Source organism: Scyliorhinus torazame, chromosome 19 (assembly GCF_047496885.1).
Source record: "Scyliorhinus torazame isolate Kashiwa2021f chromosome 19, sScyTor2.1, whole genome shotgun sequence".
Lineage (NCBI taxonomy): Eukaryota > Metazoa > Chordata > Chondrichthyes > Carcharhiniformes > Scyliorhinidae > Scyliorhinus > Scyliorhinus torazame.
The window spans coordinates 44,554,414-44,576,167 of NC_092725.1; the positions used below are offsets into that span (position 1 = coordinate 44,554,414).

At 53.0% G+C, this 21,754-nt stretch overlaps 1 protein-coding gene and 1 long non-coding RNA gene across 3 annotated transcripts in view; one reads left to right on the forward strand and one right to left on the reverse strand.

Annotated features, from left to right (window-relative positions):
* Window positions 1-21,754, reverse strand: part of LOC140396106 (uncharacterized) — a 201,192-nt gene that overhangs the window by 129,576 nt on the left and 49,862 nt on the right. The window lies entirely within an intron of this gene.
* Window positions 1-21,754, forward strand: part of LOC140396105 (aldo-keto reductase family 1 member B1-like) — a 66,096-nt gene that overhangs the window by 26,589 nt on the left and 17,753 nt on the right. The window contains exons 7-9 of one of the 2 annotated variants that reach the window (XM_072484218.1): window positions 4,550-4,631; window positions 18,301-18,384; window positions 19,794-19,876. In XM_072484218.1, the coding sequence (XP_072340319.1) occupies window positions 4,550-4,631; window positions 18,301-18,384; window positions 19,794-19,876 (249 nt within the window). The remainder of the gene's footprint in view (window positions 1-4,549; window positions 4,632-18,300; window positions 18,385-19,793; window positions 19,877-21,754) is intronic. The other variant, XM_072484219.1, reaches the window with a different exon arrangement.

Here is a 21,754-nt window from a genome sequence, read left to right on the forward strand (position 1 = left end):
TGGATTGGCTATGATAAATTGCCCTTAGTGTCCAAAATTGCCCTTAGTGTTGGGATGGGGTTACTGGGTTATGGGGATAGGTTGGAGGTGTTGACTTTGGGTAGGGTGCTCTTTCCAAGAGCCGGTGCAGACTCGATGGGCCGAATGGCCTCCCTCTGCACTGTAAATTATATGAATATATGATATATGAAATTTATTGGGTAATACAACCTTCCCAGGCCTCCCCACAGCCGACTTCCGGTTTCCTGCTCCGAAATAGTAAGTTTAAAAATCAAAAACTCAGCTTGCCTTCCAGCTCTCCCCTCCAAAAATTGCTCCCCTCTCTGCCCGCTCCGCTGGAAGAATGCGTAGGTTTCACCCCCACAACCCAAAGATGTGCAGGTTAGGAGGACTGGCCATGCTAAATTGCTTCTTTAATTTGAAAAAAAACATTACTCTAAATTAAAAGAAAAAAGAGTGTGGTGCTCACCAGATTGTCCCCCAGAAGTCTGCCATTAACATTTTCCACCGAGGTGAGTATATTTGTGCAGTTGTGGGGTGGGGATGACAGCTGTGCCACGACTAAAACAGTTGCATCCTCTGAGCTCTCCTCCGAGGACCTGCAGGAGAATGGTCAGTGGGAGGGATGGGTGAGTCAGTAAGGCGATCACTACCCACGTTTGACAGGTCCGCTGGGTGGTTCCTTACCTTTCCGGCATCCGCCAGCTTCTGAGTGGGTGACTGCCCTCTCCTCAGCCACCCCAGTCACCTCCTAGACCCGCTCCTCGAAGGAGGTGAGGATTCTCAAGTTCGGACCCAACTGTCAGTCTGGGCCCTCTCCCGTCGATTATGCGAGAGCTATTCCTGAGGAGACACGGAGAGGGTATCGTTAGCCACATAGGTGGACACAATTGAGGCCTCGTTAAGTGGACCAATTAATATTGAATAGGGTTGCCGGTCTTGCTGGGCCAAACGCCGGGAAACTCGTGGCAATGCCCGCTCGCTAGCTCACTTCGAAATTTTTCCAGAAGTTTGTGCCCAAAGTGTGGGCTAAACTGGTGAGAAACTCTCCAGGGCCCAATAAATGACTTGAGTATCATTGTATAGCGGTGGGGAACTCTCCGGTAGAGCTGGCGGGAAACCCCCGAGCCCGCCACCAATTAACTTGGAAATGCTTTGGGAGAATCACACCCCATATGTGAAATACTGCCCAGGATTTGGCATGCCACTTGCTGGCGGTGGGATTCTCTACTCCCACCGCTTGTCAATGGGATTCTGCAAGAAGCCACCCCTCAGTCGGGGTGCGTTACCATTGGAATCATAGAATCACGCTTCTTGCAACGGCCAGAGAATCCCTCCCACTATAAGTTTTGGTCTCCTTATTTGAAAAATTGTACAAATGCATTAGCAGCAGTTCAAAAGAGCTGGGGTCATTCCTGGGAGGGGAGCCTTATCTTATGAAGACAGGTTAAACAGCTTTGGGCAAAAAGAATGAGAGATGATCTTACTGAAATAAAGTACACTAAGGAGTCTTACAACACCAGGTTAAAGTCCAACAGGTTTGTTTCAAACACTAGGGGCGGGATTCTCCGACCCCACCCTCCTGCCGGGTGGGAGAATCGCAGGGGGTCGGCGTGAATCCCGCCCCTGCATCCGCCCAATTCTCCCTCCCCCCAAAAACCAGCGTGGCGTGAGTCGCGCCGCCCGCCTCGGAGAATGGCGGGGTCCGGCGCGACTCAATGGGCCCCGGGCAGTCCGGATTCTCTGGCCCGCGATGGGCCGAAGTCCTGCCTGTTCTATGCCGGTCCCGCCGGTGTAAATTGGAGTTGGTCCCTTACAGGCGGGACCTGGCGGGCTCTGGTTCTTTGGGGGGGGCGGGGGGGATCCAGGGGGGTCTGGCCCCGGGAGGTGCCCCCACGGTGGCCTGGCCCCTGGTCGGGGCCCACCGATCCATGGGTGGGCTTGTGCCGTGGGGGCACGCTATTCCTTCCGCACCGGAGGCCGTGGTCATCCGCCATTCCCGGCGCGGAAGTGACTCCATGTGTGCATGCGCGGGGATCACGCCAGCACGTGCTGGCGCTCCCGCGTATGTGCCGGCCGGCGGAGGCGCTTCGGCACTGGTTGGTGTGGCGCCAGGCCCCCTATCCCGCCGGCCGGCGGGGCGCCAACCACTCCGGGACGGGCCTAGCCCCTGAAGGTGCGGAGGATTCTGCACCTTTGGTGCGGCCCGACTCCTGAGTCGTCCCGCCGGGACCCCCCACCCCGCCGGGTAGGGGAGAATCCCGCCCTTGCTTTCGGAGCACTGCTCCTTCCTCAGGTGAATGAAGAGGTATACCTTACTGTGCTCACCCGAGTCCACATCATGAAATAAAGAAGGTGCTGAGGGTACTTGACTGGGTGGATGCTGAGAGAATGTTTCCCTATGTGGGAGAGAGTAGGACTTGGGTACACAGTTTAAAAAGTAAAAGGTCTCCTTTTAATGAGGAGAATATTTTTCTTTTCAGAGGGTTGTTATCCTGTGTAATTATCTTCCCCAGAAAGCAGCGGAGGCTGTCAATAAATTTATTAAGGCTGAATTAGATTTGTGATGAGAGTCCAGGGTTATGGGATGCAAACAGGAAAGTGGAGTTGAGACCACAATTTGACTGGCCATGATCTTCTCAAATTGCAGAGCAAGCTCATAGTGTGGAACATAGAACATACAGTGCAGAAGGAGGCCATTCGGCCCATCGAGTCTGCACCAACCCACTTAAGCCCTAATTTCCACCCTATCCCCGTAACCCAATAACCCCTCCTAACCTTTTTGGTCACCAAGGGCAATTTATCATGCCCAATCCTCCTAACCTGCACGTCTTTGGACTGTGGGAGGAAACCCACGCAGGCACGGGGAGAACAACGTGCAGATTCCGCACAGACAGTGACCCAGCGGGGAATCGAACCTGGGACCCTGGCGCTGTGAGGTGGATTGGCCATGCTAAATTGCCCCTTAGTGTCCAAAAGTGAAGTGTGATAACGGGGATAGGGTGGAGGTGTGGGCTTAAGTAGGGTGCTCTTTCAAGGGCTGGTGTACACTCAATGGGTCAAATGGCCTCCTGCACTGTAAATTCTATCATACATGCACTTCTTCGTGCTTCCCAGGGTCCTGCCGTTTATCATGTATTCCCTTGTCTTCTGTGTCCTGCACAACCTCACACTTTTTCCGGATTGAATTTCATTTGACACTGATCAGCCTTTCTGACCAGCCGTCTATATCTTCCTGTGATCCAACGCTATCCTCCTCACTATTTAGAGTATTTTTGTATCATACAAAGAACAAAGAAATGTACAGCACAGGAACAGGCCCTTCGGCCCTCCAAGCCCGTGCCGACCATGCTGCCCGACTAAACTACAATCTTCTACACTTCCTGGGTCCGTATCCCTCTATTCCCATCCTATTCATGTATTTGTCAAGATGCCCCTTAAATGTCACTATCGTCCCTGCTTCCACCACCTCCTCCGGTAGCAAGTTCCAGGCACCCACTACCCTCTACGTAAAAAACTTGCCTCATACATCTACTCTAAACCTTGCCCCTCTCACCTTAAACCTATGCCCCCTAGTAATTGACCCCTCTACCCCAGGAAAAGCCTCTGCAAACTTACTGATCAGCCCTCCTACATTCATTTCAAACCATTTGTATAAACCACAAACAGCAAGGGCTGCAACACTGATCCCTGATGGTCACAACTATATACAGGCCTCCAGTCAGAAAAATGCCCCTCGACCATCACCCTCTTTTTGATCCAATCTGCCAAACTTACTTGGATCCCTTACCTTTGCTATCAGTCTCCAATGTGTCAATGGGGTATTCTGTAGAGCACACCCCTCGCTGCCATGATGGTTCCGACAGCGTGAATGGCCAAAAAAAAATCCCACCAAATATTTTACTATTCTTTCTCATTTATCCCTGGTTCTATCACGTTGCATCTTTTAGGGTGAGATTATCTGGCCGGTGACCAGAGATTCTTGCCCGAGGCCAATGGATATTTACATGGTCCACGGCGTCCCGCCCTTGGCAATCTTGTGGTGGGTGGGGAGGAAGAATCATGGCCAATCCACCTAACCTGCACATCTTTGGACTGTGGGAAGAAACCGGAGCACCCAGAGAAAACCCACGCAGACATGGGGAAAATGTACAGACTCCACCCAGACAGTGGACCCAAGCCGGGAATCAAACCTGGGACCCTGGAGCTGTGAAGCAACTGTCCTACCGTGCTGCAAAACCGATGGTGTTGCAGTGCAGGAGAGGTCTTTTTTGGCCATGTTCATGCTGGCTCTCTGCACTGTCACTCCCCTGTATTTTCCCCGTACCACTTTTTTGGAAGGAACAGATTCCCAGTCTTGGTTGTATTTTGTAGAAGGTGCAGTCTCTATAAGCTGTTTGGGTGCACAAATCTTAAGTGATATTTTCAGAGCAATAGTAATAGAGGTCTACACTTGGGTTGCGTGTCATCAACCAACGGTTATATAACATGGATTAAGAATCCTGGAAAATACAGCCTTGAATAATTTGATTTCCTTTCATTGTTCTAGGGTGAAACCAGACGAGCCAAAACTCCTTGAAGATCCAAAGCTCAAAGCAATAGCTTGTCGACTTAAAAAATCAACAGCACAAGTATGGGCCCATTTATTAAATCTGCAGTGGTGTGACATCAGGGGCGTCATTCTCTGACCCCCCCCCCCCCCCCCCCCCCCCCCAGAGGGTCGGAGAATGGCCGCTGGCTGCCGTGAATCCCGCCCACGCCGGTTGCCGAAGTCTCTGAAGGGAGAAAGGTCGGCGGGGCGTTAATGTCGCCGCTGCTGTCGGGGGGTCCGTGCCGTGGGGGGAGGTCCGTGCCGGGGATTGGGGGGAGGGAGGGTCCGTGCCGGGGAGGGGGATTGGGGGGGGGGGGGGGGTCCGTGCCGGGGGGATTGGGGGTGGGGGGGTCCGTGCCGGGGGGATTGGGGGTGGGGGGGTCCGTGCCGGGGGGATTGGGGGGGGGGGTCCGTGCCGGGGAGTGGGATTGGGGGGGGGGGATTGGTGGTGGGGGGGGGGGGATTGGTGGTGGGGGGGGGGGGGGGGTCCGTGCCGGGGAGGGGGATTTGGGGGGGGGGGGTCGTGCCGGGGAGGGGGATTGGGGGGTCCGTGCTGGGGAGGGGGATTGGGGGGGGGGGGTCCGTGCCGGGGAGGGGGATTGGGGGGGGGGGATTGGGGGGGGGGGGGGGGGTCCGTGCCGGGGAGGGGGATTGGGGGGGTCCGTGCCGGGGAGGGGGATTGGGGGGGTCCGTGCCGGGGAGGGGGATTGGGGGGTCCGTGCCGGGGAGGGGGATTGGGGGGTCCGTGCCGGGAGGGGGATTGGGGAGGGGGGGGTGGTCCGTGCCAGGGAGGGGGATTGGGGAGGGGGGGGTGGTCCGTGCCGGGGAGGGGGATTGGGGGGGGGAGTCCGGGGAGGTGGATTGGGGCGGGGGGTCCGTGCCAGGGAGGGGGATTGGGGGGGGGGTCCGTGCCGGGGAGGGGGATTGGGGGGGGGGGGGGGTCCGTGCCGGGGAAGGGGATTGGGGGGGGGGGTCCGTGCCGGGGGGGGGGTGTCCGTGCCGGGGAGGGGGATTGGGGGGGGGGATGGTCCGTGCCGGGGAGGGGGATTGGGGGGGGGTCCGTGCCGGGGAGGGGGAGGGGGATTGGGGGGGGGGGGTCCGTGCCGGGGAGGGGGATTGGGGGGGGGGGGTCCGTGCCGGGGAGGGGGATTGGAGGGGGGGGGGGTCCGTGCCGGGGAGGGGGATTGGGGGGGGGGGGGGTCCGTGCCGGGGAAGGGGATTGGGGGGGGGGGCCGTGCCGGGGAGGGGGATTGGGGGGGGGAGATTGGGGGAGGGGGGTCCGTGCCGGGGAGGGGGATTGGGGGGGGGGTCCGTGCCGGGGAGGGGGATTGGGGGGCGGGGGGGTCCGTGCCGGGGAGGGGGATTGGGGGGGGGGTCCGTGCCGGGGAGGGGGATTGGGGGGGGGTCCGTGCCGGGGAGGGGGATTGGGGGGGGGGGGTCCATGCCGGGGAGGGGGATTGGGGGGGGGGGGGGGTTCTGTGCCGAGGAGGGGGATTGGGGGGGGGGGGGTCCGTGCCGGTGAAGGGGATTGGGGCGGGGGGTCCGTGCCGGGGGGGGAGGGTCCGTGCCGGGGAGGGGTATTGGGGGGGGGGGGGTCCGTGCCGGGGAGGGGGTTTGGGGGGGGGGGTGGTCCGTGCCAGGGAGGGGGTTTGGGGTGGGGGTCCGTGCCGGGGAGGGGGTTTGGGGGGGGGATTGGGGGGGGGGGGGGTGGGTCCGTGCCGGGGAGGGGGATTGGGGCGGGGAGTCCGTGCCGAAGGGGGTGTCCGTGCCGGGGAGTCTGTGCCGGGGAGGGGGATTGGGGGGGATTTGGGGGGGGGGGTGTCCGTGCCGGGGAGGGGGATTGGGGGGGGGTCGGGGAGGGGGATTGGGGGGGGGGGGTCCGTGCCCAGTAGAGGGGCGATGTGCCGCAGGCAGAGGAGGGCGGAGTGGAGGAGCAGCAGGCAGAGGCGCAGTCCTCCCCAGATGAGGGGTTGGGGGTAATGGTCAGGGCAGACGGGGTAGACACGGGCGGGTGGCTGTCCACCGTTACTGGCAGGCCCAGCGGGCACGGGACAGACTGATAGCCGCCCGCTTCACTGACCTAGATGGGCGTGGGAATCGGGTAGTATGGCCACAGACCGCACACCATGGCAACAGCCGACCCCCCCCCCCCCCAGCACCCTCACCCCCCTCCCCCCCCCCATTGCCGATCCACCTGCGGCACAACGGGCCGGGCTCACACAGTTGCGGGTGGACGCGTGTCTATTGCAGGCCATGGAGGATGATGACAACCCGCCCTGCAGTGAGCTCCTGGCTCTACATCGTTGGGCTATGTCTGACCCATGGCCACAGTACCACCATCCACCCGGACCATCCCTGCATGCGGCTGTGACACTGCAGCGCACGGTCCCGTCCTCTGCCCGGGGGATGTTGATGGCGGCCCAGGGGGAAGGGGGCAGACTCACCTGGGGCTGAGGTAAGACCACCCCTCACACACACACACTTGCGCTCAACGTACATGACACCCCCGCACGCTTTGGACAGAGCACAAAGGCAGCTTCTGTAGGTGTAACATTGACTTTAATAACCAAAGGAGTTCATGCACGTGCCCTAGCCCCTAAAACTCATCTGTGCCTTGCACCCGTGCCAACTTACTCAGTGTCTAATTGTTTGGCCTTACGGGCCCTTTGACTACGTCTACGTGGTTCCCCAGAAGGTACAGCAGAACTGGAGGTGGACTCCTGTGATTCCTGCCCTCTGACACTGGATCCCTTTGGCGGCCGTTTCCTGGGACGCCCTGGCCTAGATGGGCCAGGCTGCGGCCCGGGCGACTGGGATGGCGAGCTGCCAGCCTGTCCTGCCCGTTGCCCACCCGATGCACGGAAGTGGGGGGGAGTCCGAGGTGTCGCGGTGTACCGGGACCTCCCCTACAGGGGGAGCCGGGACGGACCACACCACCTCCTCCTCCCTCGGGGTGCCCGATGGCCCCCAGGCCTCTACATGGGTGGGGGATGCGAACGGACTGGCCATCCGACGCCCCCCCGACATCTGGCGCTGCCAGTCCTGGAGGCCCATGCTGGTATCGACCGAGGTCTGCAGGTTTGCAGCCATGGAACCCAGGGGGTTGGCAAACACTGTCTGTGACAGTGCGACACCGGCTCGCACATGGCCACTGGCGCCGATGCCCTCAGCGATGGCCTGCCGAGACTGGGCCATGGCCTGCAGAGACTGGGCTATGGCGTTGAGCACCTCTGCCATCTGGCGCTGGCACTGGCTCATGGCCTCCTGTGAGAGGGCAGCCATTTCCTGGGCCCTTTCCTCGTGTTCGGTCAGTGGCCTCTCATCAGCAGGGCCTCCTCCAGTCCTCACATGCTCCCTATTGTTGTGTGCGCGCTTATCCTGTGGGGGGGGGGGGTGGTGGCAGGAGTAAAAGGCAACACTGTTAGGCGGGTATATGAATGCACGTCATCGGTTGCGCATGCATTGCAGAGGTTAAGGTTAGGGCTGGATTCACTTGGGGGAGGGGGGCTATGGGGGGAGGGGGGGGAGATATGGGGGGAATATGGGGGAGGGGGGGTGAGGGGGGGATATGGGGGAGGCTCACCCTGCCTGCTCTGACGAGGTTGTTCACCTTGTGGCACTGGGTGCCTGTCCGTGGTGTCAGGGCCGCAGCGGTGACGGCCTCTGCCACTTCCCTCCACAGACGCCGGCTGTGGCGTGGGGCAACTCTGCGGCCGTGCCCGGGATACAGGGCGTCCCTCCTCTGCTCCACTGCGTCCAGGAGCGCCTCCACATCGCGTGACTCTGACCTCGGGGCCAGCCATCCAGTCGGGTGTTCCGGTCGGGTGTTCCGGTCGGGTGGGGGGGAGCAGCGCGGCCTTATGAGCCGTCACGCCGTGCGGCGTGTATGACGCTGCACGGCGTCAACCACGTGCGCAAGCGCGGATCCCGTTACGTCGCTGCTAGCCCATTTCGGGCCGGAGACTTTCGACCCATTTTTCCGACGTGACGCAAGTCGGATTTGCGCCGATCGGCGGACTTTCCGCCGATAACGTAGAATTTCGCCCCAGGTTTCAGCACATAGAATCATAGAATTTCTACAGTGCAGAAGGAGGCCATTCAGTGCATTGAATGCACTGACCCTCTGAAAGAGCACCCTATCCCCGTAACCCTACGTAACCTGCACATCTTGGTTACTAAGGGGCAATTTAGCATGGTCAATCCACCTAATCTGCACATCTTTGGACTGTGTGGGAGGAAACTGGAGCACAAAGGAAACCCACGCAGGCACTGGGACAAAGTGCAAGCTCCACACAGACAATCAACCAAGGCCGGAATTGCACCCAGGTCACTGGCTCTGTGAGGCAGCAATGCTTGCCACTGTGCTGTCGCAAAAGCATCAGTTTTGTTACATGCTCTTTACGTTAACATAGAACAGTATAGTACAGTACAGGTACTTCGGCCCACGATTTTTGACCATTTATCCTAATCTAAGATCAACCTAACCTACACCCCTTCAAATTACTGCTGTCCATGTGCCTGTCCAAGAGTCACTTAAATGCCCTTAAGGACTCTGACTCCACCACCTCTGCTGGCAGTGCATTCCACGCACCCACCACTCTCTGTGTAAAGAACCTACCTCTGACACCTCCCCTATACCTTATCCAATCACCTGAAAACTATGTTCCATTGGGACAGGCATTTCCGCCCTGGGAAAAAGTCTCTAGCTATCCACTCTATCCATGCTTCTCGTCAACTTGTACACTTCTATCAAGTCACCTCTCTTCCTTTTTCGCTTCAGTGAGAAAAGCACAAGCTCCCTCAGCCTTTCTTCATAAGACATGCCCTCCAGTCCAGGCAGCATCCTGGTAAATCTCCTCAGCACGCTCTCCAAAGCATCCACATCCTTCCTACAATGAGGAGACCAGAACTGGCACAATATTCCAATTGTGGTCGAACCAGGATTTTATAAAGCTGCAGCAAAACCTCGCGGCTCTTAAACTCAATCCCCCTGTTAATGAAAGCCAACACACCATACGCCTTTTTAACAACCCTATCAACCTGGGTGGCAACTTTGAAGGATCTATGTACGTGGACCCCAAGATCCTCTGTTCCTGCACACCTCCAAGAATCCTGCCATTAACCCTGTATTCAGCATTCAAATTCGACCTTCCAAAATGAATCACTTCACATTTATCTAGGTTGAACTTCATCTGCGACTTCTCAGCCCAGCTCTGCATCCTGTCATCCTGTTATAACCTGCAATAGCCCTCGACACTATCGACAACTCCACCAACCTTCGTGTCATCGGCAAATTTACTAACCCACCCTTCCACTTCCTCATCCAAGTCATTTATAAAAACCACAAAGAGCAGAGGTCCCAGAACAGATTCCTGCAGGACACCACTGGTCACCGACCTCCAGGCGGAATACTGTCCACCCACTACCACTCGCTGTCTTCTTTTGGCCAGCCAATTCTGTATCCAGCCAACCAAATTACCCTGTATCCCATGTCCCCAGACTTTCTGAATGAACCTACCATGGGGAACCTTATCAAATGCCTTACTGAAATCCATATACACCACATCCACTGCCCAACCTTCATCAATGTGTCTCATCGCGCCCTCAAAGAATTCAATGAGGCTTGTGAGGCATAACCTGCCCCTCACAAAGCCATGCTGACTATCTTTAATCAAACTATGTTTTTGTAAATAATCCTCAATCCTGTCTCTCAGAATCCTTTAGAATATTTTGCTCACCACAGACATAGAATCATAGAATGTACAGTGCAGAAGGAGGCCATTCGGCCCATCGAGTCTGCACAGGCTCTTGGAAAGAGCACCCTACCCAAGGTCCACACTCCACCTATCCCCATAACCCAGTAACCCCACACAACACTAAGGGCAATTTTGGACACTATGGGCAATTTAGCATGGCCAATCCACCTAACCTGCACATCTTTGGACTGTGGGAGGAAACCAAAGCACCCGGAGGAAACCCACGCAGACATGGGGAGGATGTGCAGACTCCGCACAGACAGTAACCCAAGCCAGGAATCGAACCTGGGACCCTGGGGCTGTGAAGTAATTGTGCTATCCATAATGCTACCGTGCATAAGACTGATGGGTCTGTAATTCCCAGGGATTTCCCTATTCCCTTTCTTGAACAGGGGAACAACATTCGCCTCCCTCCAATCATCCGGTACTACTCCAGTGGAGAGTGAGGACATCGTCAACGGTGCCGCAATCTCCTCCCTCGCTTCCCATAGTAACCTTGGCTATATCCCGTCTGGCCCAGGGAACTTATCTATCCTGATGCTTTTCAAAATTTCCAGCTGAAATTTATTAACCTGGTTAATGCTTTTCTCATGAACAACAAGGTCACTCTCGTGAATGCTGAAGCAAAATATTCATTTTGCCCTATCTCATCGGTGCAGACTCGATGGGCCGAATGGCCTCCTCCTGCACTGTATGTTCTCAGACTCTAGGCACAAGTTCCCTCCACTATCCCTGATCAGCCCTACTCTCACTCTGATGATCCTCTTATTTCTCAAGTGTAGAATGCCTTGGGGTTTTCCCTAATCCTTCCTGCCAGGCCTTTTTCATGCCCCCGTCTAGCTCTCCTAAGTCAATTTTTGAGTTCCTTCCTGGCTGCCTTGTAAGCCTCTAGAGCCGTGCCAGATCATTGCTTCCTCAACCTTACATAAGCCTTCTTCCTCTTGACTAGAAGCTCCACTTCTCTTGTCATCCAAGGCTCCTTCACCTTACCATTCCTTCCTCGTCTCAGTGGGACAAAACTTTCCAGCACTCGCAGCAAGTGCTCCTTAATCAACCCCCACATTACTGTTGTGCATTTCCCCAAGAACAACTGTTCCCACTTTATGCTCCTCAGCTCCTGTCTAATAGCAGTATAATTTCCCCTCCCTCCATTAAATATCTTCCCATACTGTCTGTTCCTATCCGTCTCCATGACTATGGTAAAGGTCAAGGATTTGTAATCACTGTCACCGAAATGCTCTCCCACCGAGACTTCTGACAACTGGCCTGGTTCGTTGCCAAGCACCAAATCCAATATGGCCTCCCCACTAGTCGGCCTATCTACATACTGAGTCAGGAATCCTTCCTATATACACCTGACAAAATCTTCTCCATCCAAACCATTTGCACTAATGAGGTTCCAGTCAATATGAGGGAAGTTGAAGTCACCCATGACAACAACTCTGTTACTTCTGCCAAGATCTTCCCACGATCTGCCACCTAATCTGTTCCTCCATCTCTCTTCTGCTATTGGGGGGGGGGGGTCTGTAGAAAACTCCCAATAAAGTGACTGCTCCTTTCTTGTTTCTGACTTCTACCCATATTGACTCAGTAGACAAACTCTCCTCGACTACCTCCTTTTCTGCAGCTGTGATGCACTCTCTAATTAACAGTGCCACTCCCCCTCCTCTTTTACCTCCCTCCCTATTCTTCTTAAAACATCTAAACCCTGGGTCATCCAACAACCATTCCTGCCCCTATGAAATCCATCTCTGTGATGGCCATAACATCGTAGTTCCAAGTACTGATCCATGCTCTAAGTTCATACTTATTCCTGATACTCATTGCATTGAAACGGACACGCTTTAACCCATTCCACTGAGTGCAACTTTGCCCTATCAACTGTCCATCCTTCCTCACAGACTCGCTGCATATGATTTCTGCTTGTTCAACAGCTACCCTATCCTCTGATCCATAGCTCTGGTTCCCATCCCCCTGCCAAACTAGTTCAATCCCTCTCGAAGAGCTCTAGCAAACCTCCCACCCAGGATTTTGGTGCCCCTCCAGTTTAGGTGCAATCCATTTAGCATTATATAAAGTAATTGCTATTAACTTTATTGTAAGAAAATTAATCAATGTTTCAAGTGCTTGTAATGCATTTTCTGGGGTTTACAATGCTACTGTGGTTTGTTGCAGTAACCTACAAAGGACTGAGCTGAGAAGATTTTCTACAAGGGTAGACTGATTTGCTCAGTCCTGGATTTCATAGATAAAGTAAATTGCTGCAGATGCTGGAATCTGAAACCAAAAGAGAAAATGCTGGAAAAGCTCAGCAGTCTGGCAGCATCTATAGGGAGAGAAAGGAACTAAGGTTTAGAGTCCAGGGGACCCATTGTCAAAGCTGAGCTTTGGGAAGGGGGGGGGGGGGGCACGGTAGCACAGTGGTTAGCCCAGTTGCTTCACAGCTCCAGGGTCCCAAGTTCGATTCCCAAGATTGGGTGGGGTTACGCGGATGGGGTGGGAGTGAGGCTGCTCTTTCCAAAAGGGCCGGTGCAGACTCGATGGGCTGAGTGTCCTCCTTCTGCACTGTAAATTCCATGATAAAATTCTATGAATTCAAAATTAGGAACTTCTTTGGGTAGATGCTGGGTGGATGGTTCCCCTGACTGTGCTATCTGGGTCACAGTCTCAAGAGGACAGCTATTTGGGACTGAGTTGAGAAATGTCTTCATTCAAACAGTTGTGCATCTTTCAAATTTTCTACCAGAGAACCCGGGGTGCTTGCTCAATGAGAATTATAGACCTGTGGATGTTTGGGTGCTACAGGAATTTTGGGGTACGAGGACAGAGGAAAGTTGGAGTTGAGATAGTAAATCAACCATGACTTTTTAAAGTGGTAGAGCAGGCTTGAATGGGCAGGTAGCCAACTATCTTTCTCATAGTTTTATGTTCCTTTGACTGTAATTCCTCCAAGCTCAGATTTTTATTAGCAACATTGTTATAACCTGCCTGCTTACCATTGGCTGGGGACTAATGACAATCCTGTGGGAGTATGAGGGGAGGCGGAGAAATCATTAGCAGACTCCCTGTATAAATAAAGCTGGCCAGTTTGGAACCAGCAGGAAGGAGTAAGCAGCAAGTGAGGTTGCTGCTGTTGTGTATATCTATGTTATTGTAAATAAATGTTATTTCTTGGTATCCTTGATACTCATGCTGAATTCTTCGTGGCCCTCACAAAACTGGCGATGAGGGTTAAAGTGAATAGCTGTCAACACTGCTGAAGCCACCTCCCTGGATTTTTGTTGGATACAGGTTGGAAGTTGTTTTCTATTACACCATGCCTCAGTACGGACGTTTGGATGTTTTTATAGCTGCGCTGGAAAGCTGGAACCAGTACGCACAACGGATGCGTTACTATTTCCGGGCAAACAATATCACCGAAAACTAGCGCCAGGTGGTCATATTGCTCACCGCCTGCGGCCCGCATACGTTTGGGGTGATTTGGAGCCTTGCGTACGCAGCTGCGCAGGACACCAAAACGTTTGATGAACTTGTGAATTTAGTGGGGCAGCATTTTAACCCAACCCCGTCCACGATAGTCCAACGTTACCGGTTTAATACCGCTGAGAGGACCCCAGGAGAATCCCTTGCCGACTTTCTATCCAGGCTACGCAGGATTGCGGAGTACTGTGACTGGTGAGACCTTATCAGAAATGTTACGCGACTGTTTGGTTTGCGGTATTAACAATGCGGCACCCAGAGAAAGTTGTTAGCTCAGCCAACATTGACTTTTCAACAGGCCATTCAAATAGTATTGTCCCGAGAGAGGGCAGAACGAGGAGATACAGGGAATGGAAGTGCATGTCTTGGGGCACAACCCCTTCTGTCCAAAAACGTCCCCCCGCACTTGGGCGAGACGACGTCCGGATCGACGCCAGTGGCCGTCGGACATTCCTCCCCGAAGGGAGCCTTCTCCAGAACCACTGGATGAGGAGTCATGTCCGTGTCAGACTTGTAGGCGCCGACCCCGTCGCGGACGCCGGTCCTGGGGGCGCCAGAGGCGGCGTCGTTCTGACCGAAACTGGGAACAGCCCAGGGGCCATACCTTCCATGTGGATGAACCTGCGGCGACTACGCCTGAGGACGCGGAGACGGAGGACGATTGTCTGCAGCCGCATTGTGTGGCAGCTCCCCGTGTGGTGACAGTACGGGTCGATGGTCACCCGCTTGAGATGGAGTTGGACACTGGTGCAGCGGTCTCCGTGATCGCCCAGAGGACATTCAACTGCATCAAGCAGGGTAGACAGACCCTTACATTAACCGACACACAGGCCAGGTTGGCCACCTACACAGGGGAACCATTGGACATTGCAGGAACTACAATGACCCCTGTTGTTTATGGGCGCCAGGAGGGGCGTTTCCCACTTATCGTGGTGCGCGGCCATGGGCCCAGCCTGTTGGGTCGGGACTGGTTGCACCATTTGCGCTTGCTGTGGCAGCACATCCTCCAAACAGTTTCTGGAGGGTTGACTGAGGATGATACCCAGATGTATTCCAGCCCGGTTTGGGGAAAATAAAAGGGGCCGTAGCCCGTATCCAAGTCGATCCTGGAGCCACGCCGTGCTATTTCCCGGTGCCTTACGGAGCAGGCTCGAGGGGCCAGATGGCCTACTCCTGCTCCTAGTTCTTGTGTTCTAGTTCTTATGTTCTTACGCCTTGCTCAAGAAGGTAGAAGGGGAGCTCACTCGTTTGGAAACTTTGGGTATTATCAGGCCCATCCATTTCGCTGACTGGGCAGCACCAATTGTACCTGTAATGAAGCCAGATGCCACAGTTCGCTTGTGCGACGACTATAAACCTACAGTGAATACGGCTTCCCGACTCGACCGATATCCAATGCCTCGCATAGAGGTTCTCTACGCAAAGCTTGCAGGTGGACTTTCGTTCACAAAATTAGATCTGAGTCACGCCTACCTACAGTTTGAGCTGGACCCTGCCTCCCGACCATATGTAATGATTAATACACACCGGAGCCTGTATGAATATACACGTTTGCCCTTTGGAGTATCCTCTGCCTGCGCTATTTTTCAACGCGTTATGGAGGGCATTTTGAGAGGTTTACCGCGTGTCACTGTCTACTTAGATGACGTTTTGATCACGGACGTTGGAGCAGGAACATTTGGAAAATCTGGAGGCTGTCCTTGGATGCTTTTCAGAGGCTGGAGTCCGTTTACGTCGCACAAAGTGCGTCTTTCAGGTGAAGGAAGTAGTCTACCTGGGTTATCAGGTGGACCGCGAAGGTTTGCACCCCGTCGCAGAGAAGGTGCGCGCGATTCAACAGGCCCCTGCCCCGACTGACACTTTGCATCTTCGTTCTTTTCTCGGCCTCGTAAACTATCGCGGGAAGTTCCTCCCCAATCTGGCAACTATGCTGGCATCGTTGCATCTTCTGCTAAAGAAAAATCACACCTGGGTTTGGGGTCAGCCGTAAGAAACCGCTTTCCGGCGGGTAAAACAACAGTTGTCGTCGTCAGGGTTACTAACCCACTATGATCCTGGAACGCCTTTCCTCGTCACATGTGCTGCATCCCCATATAGTATTGGGGCCGTCCTGTCCCACAAGATGGAGAACGGGGCCGAGCGGCCGATAGCTTTCGCCTCCCGCACATTGACTGCAGCGGAAAGAAATTACGCAGATCGAGAAGGAGGGCCTGGCAGTGGTCTGCGGTGAAACGTTTCCACGAGTACGTGTATGGCCGCCACTTCACTATCGTGACTGATCATAAGCTTCTGCTGGGACTTTTCAGAGGATAAGCCAATACCGCCCATTGCTTCTGCACGGATCCAGCGCTGGGCTTTGTTGCTCGCTGCATATGAGTATTCTCTGGAGCACAAACCAGGAACGCAGATAGCGAATGCCGCGCACTGAGCCGATTGCCTTTATCGACTGGCCCCATGTCGACCCCCACGACCGGTGAGGTGGTTGCAACCCTAAATTTTATGGACACCTTGCGTGTCACGGCATCATAGATCCGTGAGTGGACCCAGATGGAGCCAGTCCTGTCAAGGGTTCGACCTGTAGTCCTGTATGGTGGGCAGCATAGACGGCTCCCAGGCGAGTTGCGGGCATTTTCCTCCAAGCTGTCAGAATTCAGCGTGGAAGATGGCATCCTCTTGTGGGGGACGCGTGTGATTGTCCCGGAAAAAGGACAGGAGCTGATACTAAGAGACTTGCACAATGGGCATCCAGGTGTGACCAAAATGAAAATGTTGGCCCGGAGTTATGTTTGGTGGCCAGGCCTCGACGCCGACATTGAGAAGGCGGCCCAAAACTGCTCCATTTGTCAAGAGCATCAGAAGCTTCTGCCGGCCGCGCCCCTACATCACTGCGAATGGAGCGGCCTTGGGCGCGCTTGCATGCGGATTCCGCCAGCCCTTTTCAAGGATCCATGTTCCTTTTATTAATCGATGCCCAGTCTAAATGGCTAGAGGTGCATAAGAAGCTAGGCACAACGTCCTGCGCAACAATTGAGAAGATGCGTTTGTCTTTTAGTACACATGGCCTCCCCGAGGTGCTGGTCACGGATAACGGCACTCCATTCACCAGTGAGGAGTTTGCGAGGTTCATGAAGATGAACAGCATACGCCATATCCGCACTGCCCCTTACCACCCGGCTTCAAATGGGTTGGCAGAGCGCGCAGTGCAGACATTCAAACGAGGCCTAAAGAAGCAGTCTTTCGGGTCAATGGACACGAGACTGGCTCGCTTTTTGTTTTCGTATGGGACCACCCCCCATGCGGTGACTCTCTCAGAACTCCTAATGGGCCGGAGACTTCGCACCCGCCTTAGTATGGTTTTCCCGGACATTGGCGCAAAAGTACGCAGCACACAAGAACGGCAGGGACAGGGTCTTTCTCGGCTCTGCCGATTCGGCAGTTTGCGCCCGGTGACCCAGTGTTTGTTCGCAATTTTGCTGGTGGTGCCCAGTGGGTCCCTGGTGTAATCTTTTGCCAAATGGGCCCTATATCTTACCAGGTGCAAGCCCAGGGCCGTCTCCAGTGCAAACATGTAGACCACGTTCGGTCCAGAAGACTATCCCTTCCAAAGATTCCCCGCCCCGGAGCTCATTTCTACAGCCCCAGAAAGTAGTCCTCACAATCTTCCTCTGGTGCCTCACTCAAAGCCTGCGCAGGTCGTTACAGAACCGCGTGGAGATAGAGACGCCGAGATGACAGAGGCAGCAGACTCTGACTCAGAGGTGGAGACACAGGACGCATCAGAGGGGGAATCCTCAGGGCCCACGGGCCGTGGATGTACAACCGTTACGCCGTTCATCACGGAAACGCCGGTCTCCGCTCGTTACATGCCGCCCGATCCAGCGCCTCGTGCAAATGGTGTCCGGCCTGCAGCAAAACGAGTCCGACGCCCTCCTTCGCCAGGGTCTTCGGTGGATTCCTTGGACTTTGGGGGGGAGGGATGTTATAACCTGCCTGCTTACCATTGGCTGGGGACTAATGACAATCCCACAATCCTGTGGGAGTATGAGCTTCCCCAATGAGGGGGGCGGAGAAATCACTAGCAGACTCCATGTATAAATAAAGCTGGCCAGTTTGGTATCAGCAGGAAGGAGTAAGCAGCAAGCGAGGTTGCTGTGTTGTGTATATATATGTTATTGTAAATAAATGTTATTTCTTGGTATCCTTGAAACTCATGCTGGATGCTTCGTGGCCCTCACAAAAAACATGCTGCAATACTTTGATGCAAATACACACCTCCGTCAACAGGAGAAATCAGTTTGTACAGATAGCTTGCCAGCTGCCTCTTCTACTGCAGAAGGCTCGCCCGCTTTCTCAGGTGATCAGTGTTTCACCCCAGTAGCAATGGCCCCTTGCAGCAAGTCACCAATTTAAAAACCTCCAAATTCTTCTTCAGTTTGTGATGTATTTTTTCCAATTGTATGAGTTTTCTTTCAGGTCTTGATCCGTTTCCACATTCAGAGGGGTCTGACTGTAATCCCAAAATCTGTTACCAAAAAACGTATTCAGGAAAATTTTAAGGTAGGTGAACCTTGGTGTGGGGAGAGTCCTATGGCATACTTGGGGTGCAGAGGTATTGGAATAAAAACAAAAAGTTCTGGGAAAAACTCCATTCTGGCAGCATCTGTGAAGAGAAGCAGTTAGCGTTTCAAGTCCAACATAACTCCTCTTTGGAATTGACGAGAGGCAGGAATATGATGGTTTTTATATTGTGTGGGGGACTGGTGGGTAAAAATGGTTTTATGCTGGTGGGAGGCCTAGTGGAGAAAGAGGAAAGGTCAGGGACATGGTCAAGGCAAGGGACAGAGATTTGTTGGGTCAGCATCCACTCCTCATTTAGGATATAATTGCATTCAAAGCAGTACAGAGAGCGTTCACTTGACTGATTATTGCAATCGAGGTTTTCTTATGAGGAAAAATTGGACCTGTATCTGTTGGTGTTTAGATAATTGAGAGCTGATCTTATTGAACCCTATAAGATCCTGAGGACTTGAACAAGGTGAATGCTGAAAGATGTGAAAGATGCTGAAAGGGTGAAAGCAGAACTAGGGGCATAGCCTCAAAATAAGGGGAAGTAGATTTAGGACTGAGTTTAGGAGGAACTTCTTCACCCAAAGGGTTGTGAATCTATGGAATTCCTTGCCCAGTGAAGCAGTTGAGGCTCCTTCATTAAATGTTTTTAAGATAAATTGATAGTTTTTTTTGAAGAATAAAGGGATTAAGGGTTATGGTGTTCGGGGCGGAAAGTGGAGCTGAGTCCACAAAAGATCAGCCGTGATCTCATTGAATGGTGGAGCAGGCTCGAGGGGCCAGATGGCCTACTCCTGCTCCTCGTTCTTATGTCTCTCCTGGAAAACTAGAACTAGTGAGTACACTTCAAAAGTTAGGAGTCTTCCATTAAGACTGAGATAAAAAGAATTGTTTTCTCCTGAGGATCATTAATCTGTGGGATTCTCTTGCCCAGAAAGCAGTCTAGGCAAGGCTCAGTTAGATTGACTGCCTTGTCTGTCAAGAGAGACAAGGGGTTAGATAGGATAGTTTGCGGCCAAAATCAAATCCGCCATGATCTTATCAGAGCAGCTAGAGGGCTGAATGGCTTACTCCTCCTTGTTATGTTCGCACTTTGAATTTATTCATTCTGTACCAGAGTTAATTATATTGAAGATGGGAGAAATTTGGGAAGTTTAAAAAAAAAAAAAAAAAAAACTTTAGAAAGAAAACTGACCATCTTGGGATCCCTGTGTTGAAGACCAAGGTACCATCATTACTCACAAGCTCTACTGGTATGTCTGAAGATTTTTTTTAATGGGCTACCCATTAAAAGATTCTTTCCGCGTGCTGTTGTATAATAGTATTAGTCGTGTGGTACTTCACCACATTTCCATAGGTTTTGTGTCCCATTTATAAAATTAGCTTTGTGCTTCATGCAGGTTTTTAATTTTAAGTTGAGTGATGATGACATGAAGACTATCCTCTCATTCAACAAGAACTGGCGATGCTGCCCAATGCCTTGGTGAGTTGCTATTGACAAGTGGTATATTCTCATAATTATTTTTGATGCAATCTTTGCATTGCTATGAGTGTGGCATGCAATGATTTGCAGAACTGGGTGTTTCATAATCCGTGATAAAGTCAGTAACTTGGTCAGAAGGTGCTTTATTTATTTGATCTTCAGTTGCCGATGATTGTTCCTCCCTCTTCACTCAGCTAGGAAATTGGCTTTCTTGTTAACTAATTAGCTAATCAGATAAATAAGATAAAGGCATGGCAGGTCAGGTTAGGGCCATAACCGTAACATGTGGACGTTTATTGAGAGCATTGGGATCCTGAACAGCTATCCATCTGGATTTTGGTGTTTGTAGCTGAAGAACTGCAAAGCAGAGTTGTTGAGCTGAAGTCTGAGCTGCAGATATTGCAGGGCATCAGGAAGGGAGGAGGTAGAACATAGAACATAGAAAATACAGCACAGAGCAGGCCCTTCAGCCCACGATGTTGTGCCGAACCTTTGTCCTAGATTAATCCTAGATTATCATTGGATTTACAGTGCAGAAGGAGGCCATTCGGCCCTTTGAGTCTGCACCGGCACCAATAAGGTTTGTGAGGCATGACCTACCCTTCACAAAGCCATGCTGACTATCCCTGATCATATTATTCCTATCTAGATGATTATAAATCTTGTCCCTTATAATCCCCTCCAAGACTTTACCCACTACAGACGTGAGGCTCACCGGTCTATAGTTGCCGGGGTTGTCTCTGCTCCCCTTTTTGAACAAAGGGACCACATTTGCTGTCCTCCAGTCCTCTGGCACTATTCCTGTAGCCAATGATGACATAAAAATCAAAGCCAAAGGTCCAGCAATCTCTTCCCTGGCCTCCCAGAGAATCCTAGGATAAATCCCATCAGGTCCCGGGGACTTATCTATTTTCAGCCTGTCCAGAATTGCCAACACCTCTTCCCTGCGTACCTCAATGCCATCTATTCTATTAGCCTGGGGCTCAGCATTCTCCTCCACAACATTATCTTTTTCCTGAGTGAATACTGACGAAAAATATTCATTTAGTATCTCGCCTATTTCTTCAGACTCCCCACACAATTTCCCATCCCTGTCCTTGACTGGTCCTACTCTTTCCCTAGTCATTCGCTTATTCCTGACATACCTATATAAAGCTTTTGGGTTTTCCTTGATCCTTCCTGCCAAATACTTCTCATGTCCCCTCCTTGCTCGTCTTAGCTCTCTCTTTAGATCCTTCCTCGCTACCTTGTAACTATCCATCGCCCCAACCAAAACTTCACACTTCATCTTCACATAGGCCTCCTTCTTCCTCTTAACAAGAGATTCCACTTCCTTGGTAAACCACGGTTCCCTCGCTCGACGCCTTCCTCCCTGTCTGACCGGTACATACTTATCAAGAACACGCAGTAACTGATCCTTGAACAAGCCCCACTTATCCAGTGTGCCCAACACTTGCAGCCTACTTCTCCACCTTATCCCCCCAAGTCACGTCTAATGGCATCATAATTGCCCTTCCCCCAGCTATAACTCTTGCCCTGCGGTGTATACTTATCCCTTTCCATCATTAACGTAAACAAATGTCCGTAATGTCCAAATTACCCTTGGTGTTGGGTGGAAGTGTTGAGTTTGGGTAGGGTGCTCTCTCCAAGAGCCGGTGCAGACTCAAAGGGCCGAATGGCCTCCTTCTGCACTGTAAATTCAATGATAATCTATGATTAATCTAGGACAAAGGTTCGGCACAACATCGTGGGCCGAAGGGCCTGTTCTGTGCTGTATTTTTCTATGTTCTATGGTTCCCTCACTCGACCATCTCTTCCCTGCCTGACAGGGACATACATATCAAGGACACGTAGCACCTGTTCCTTGAACAAGTTCCA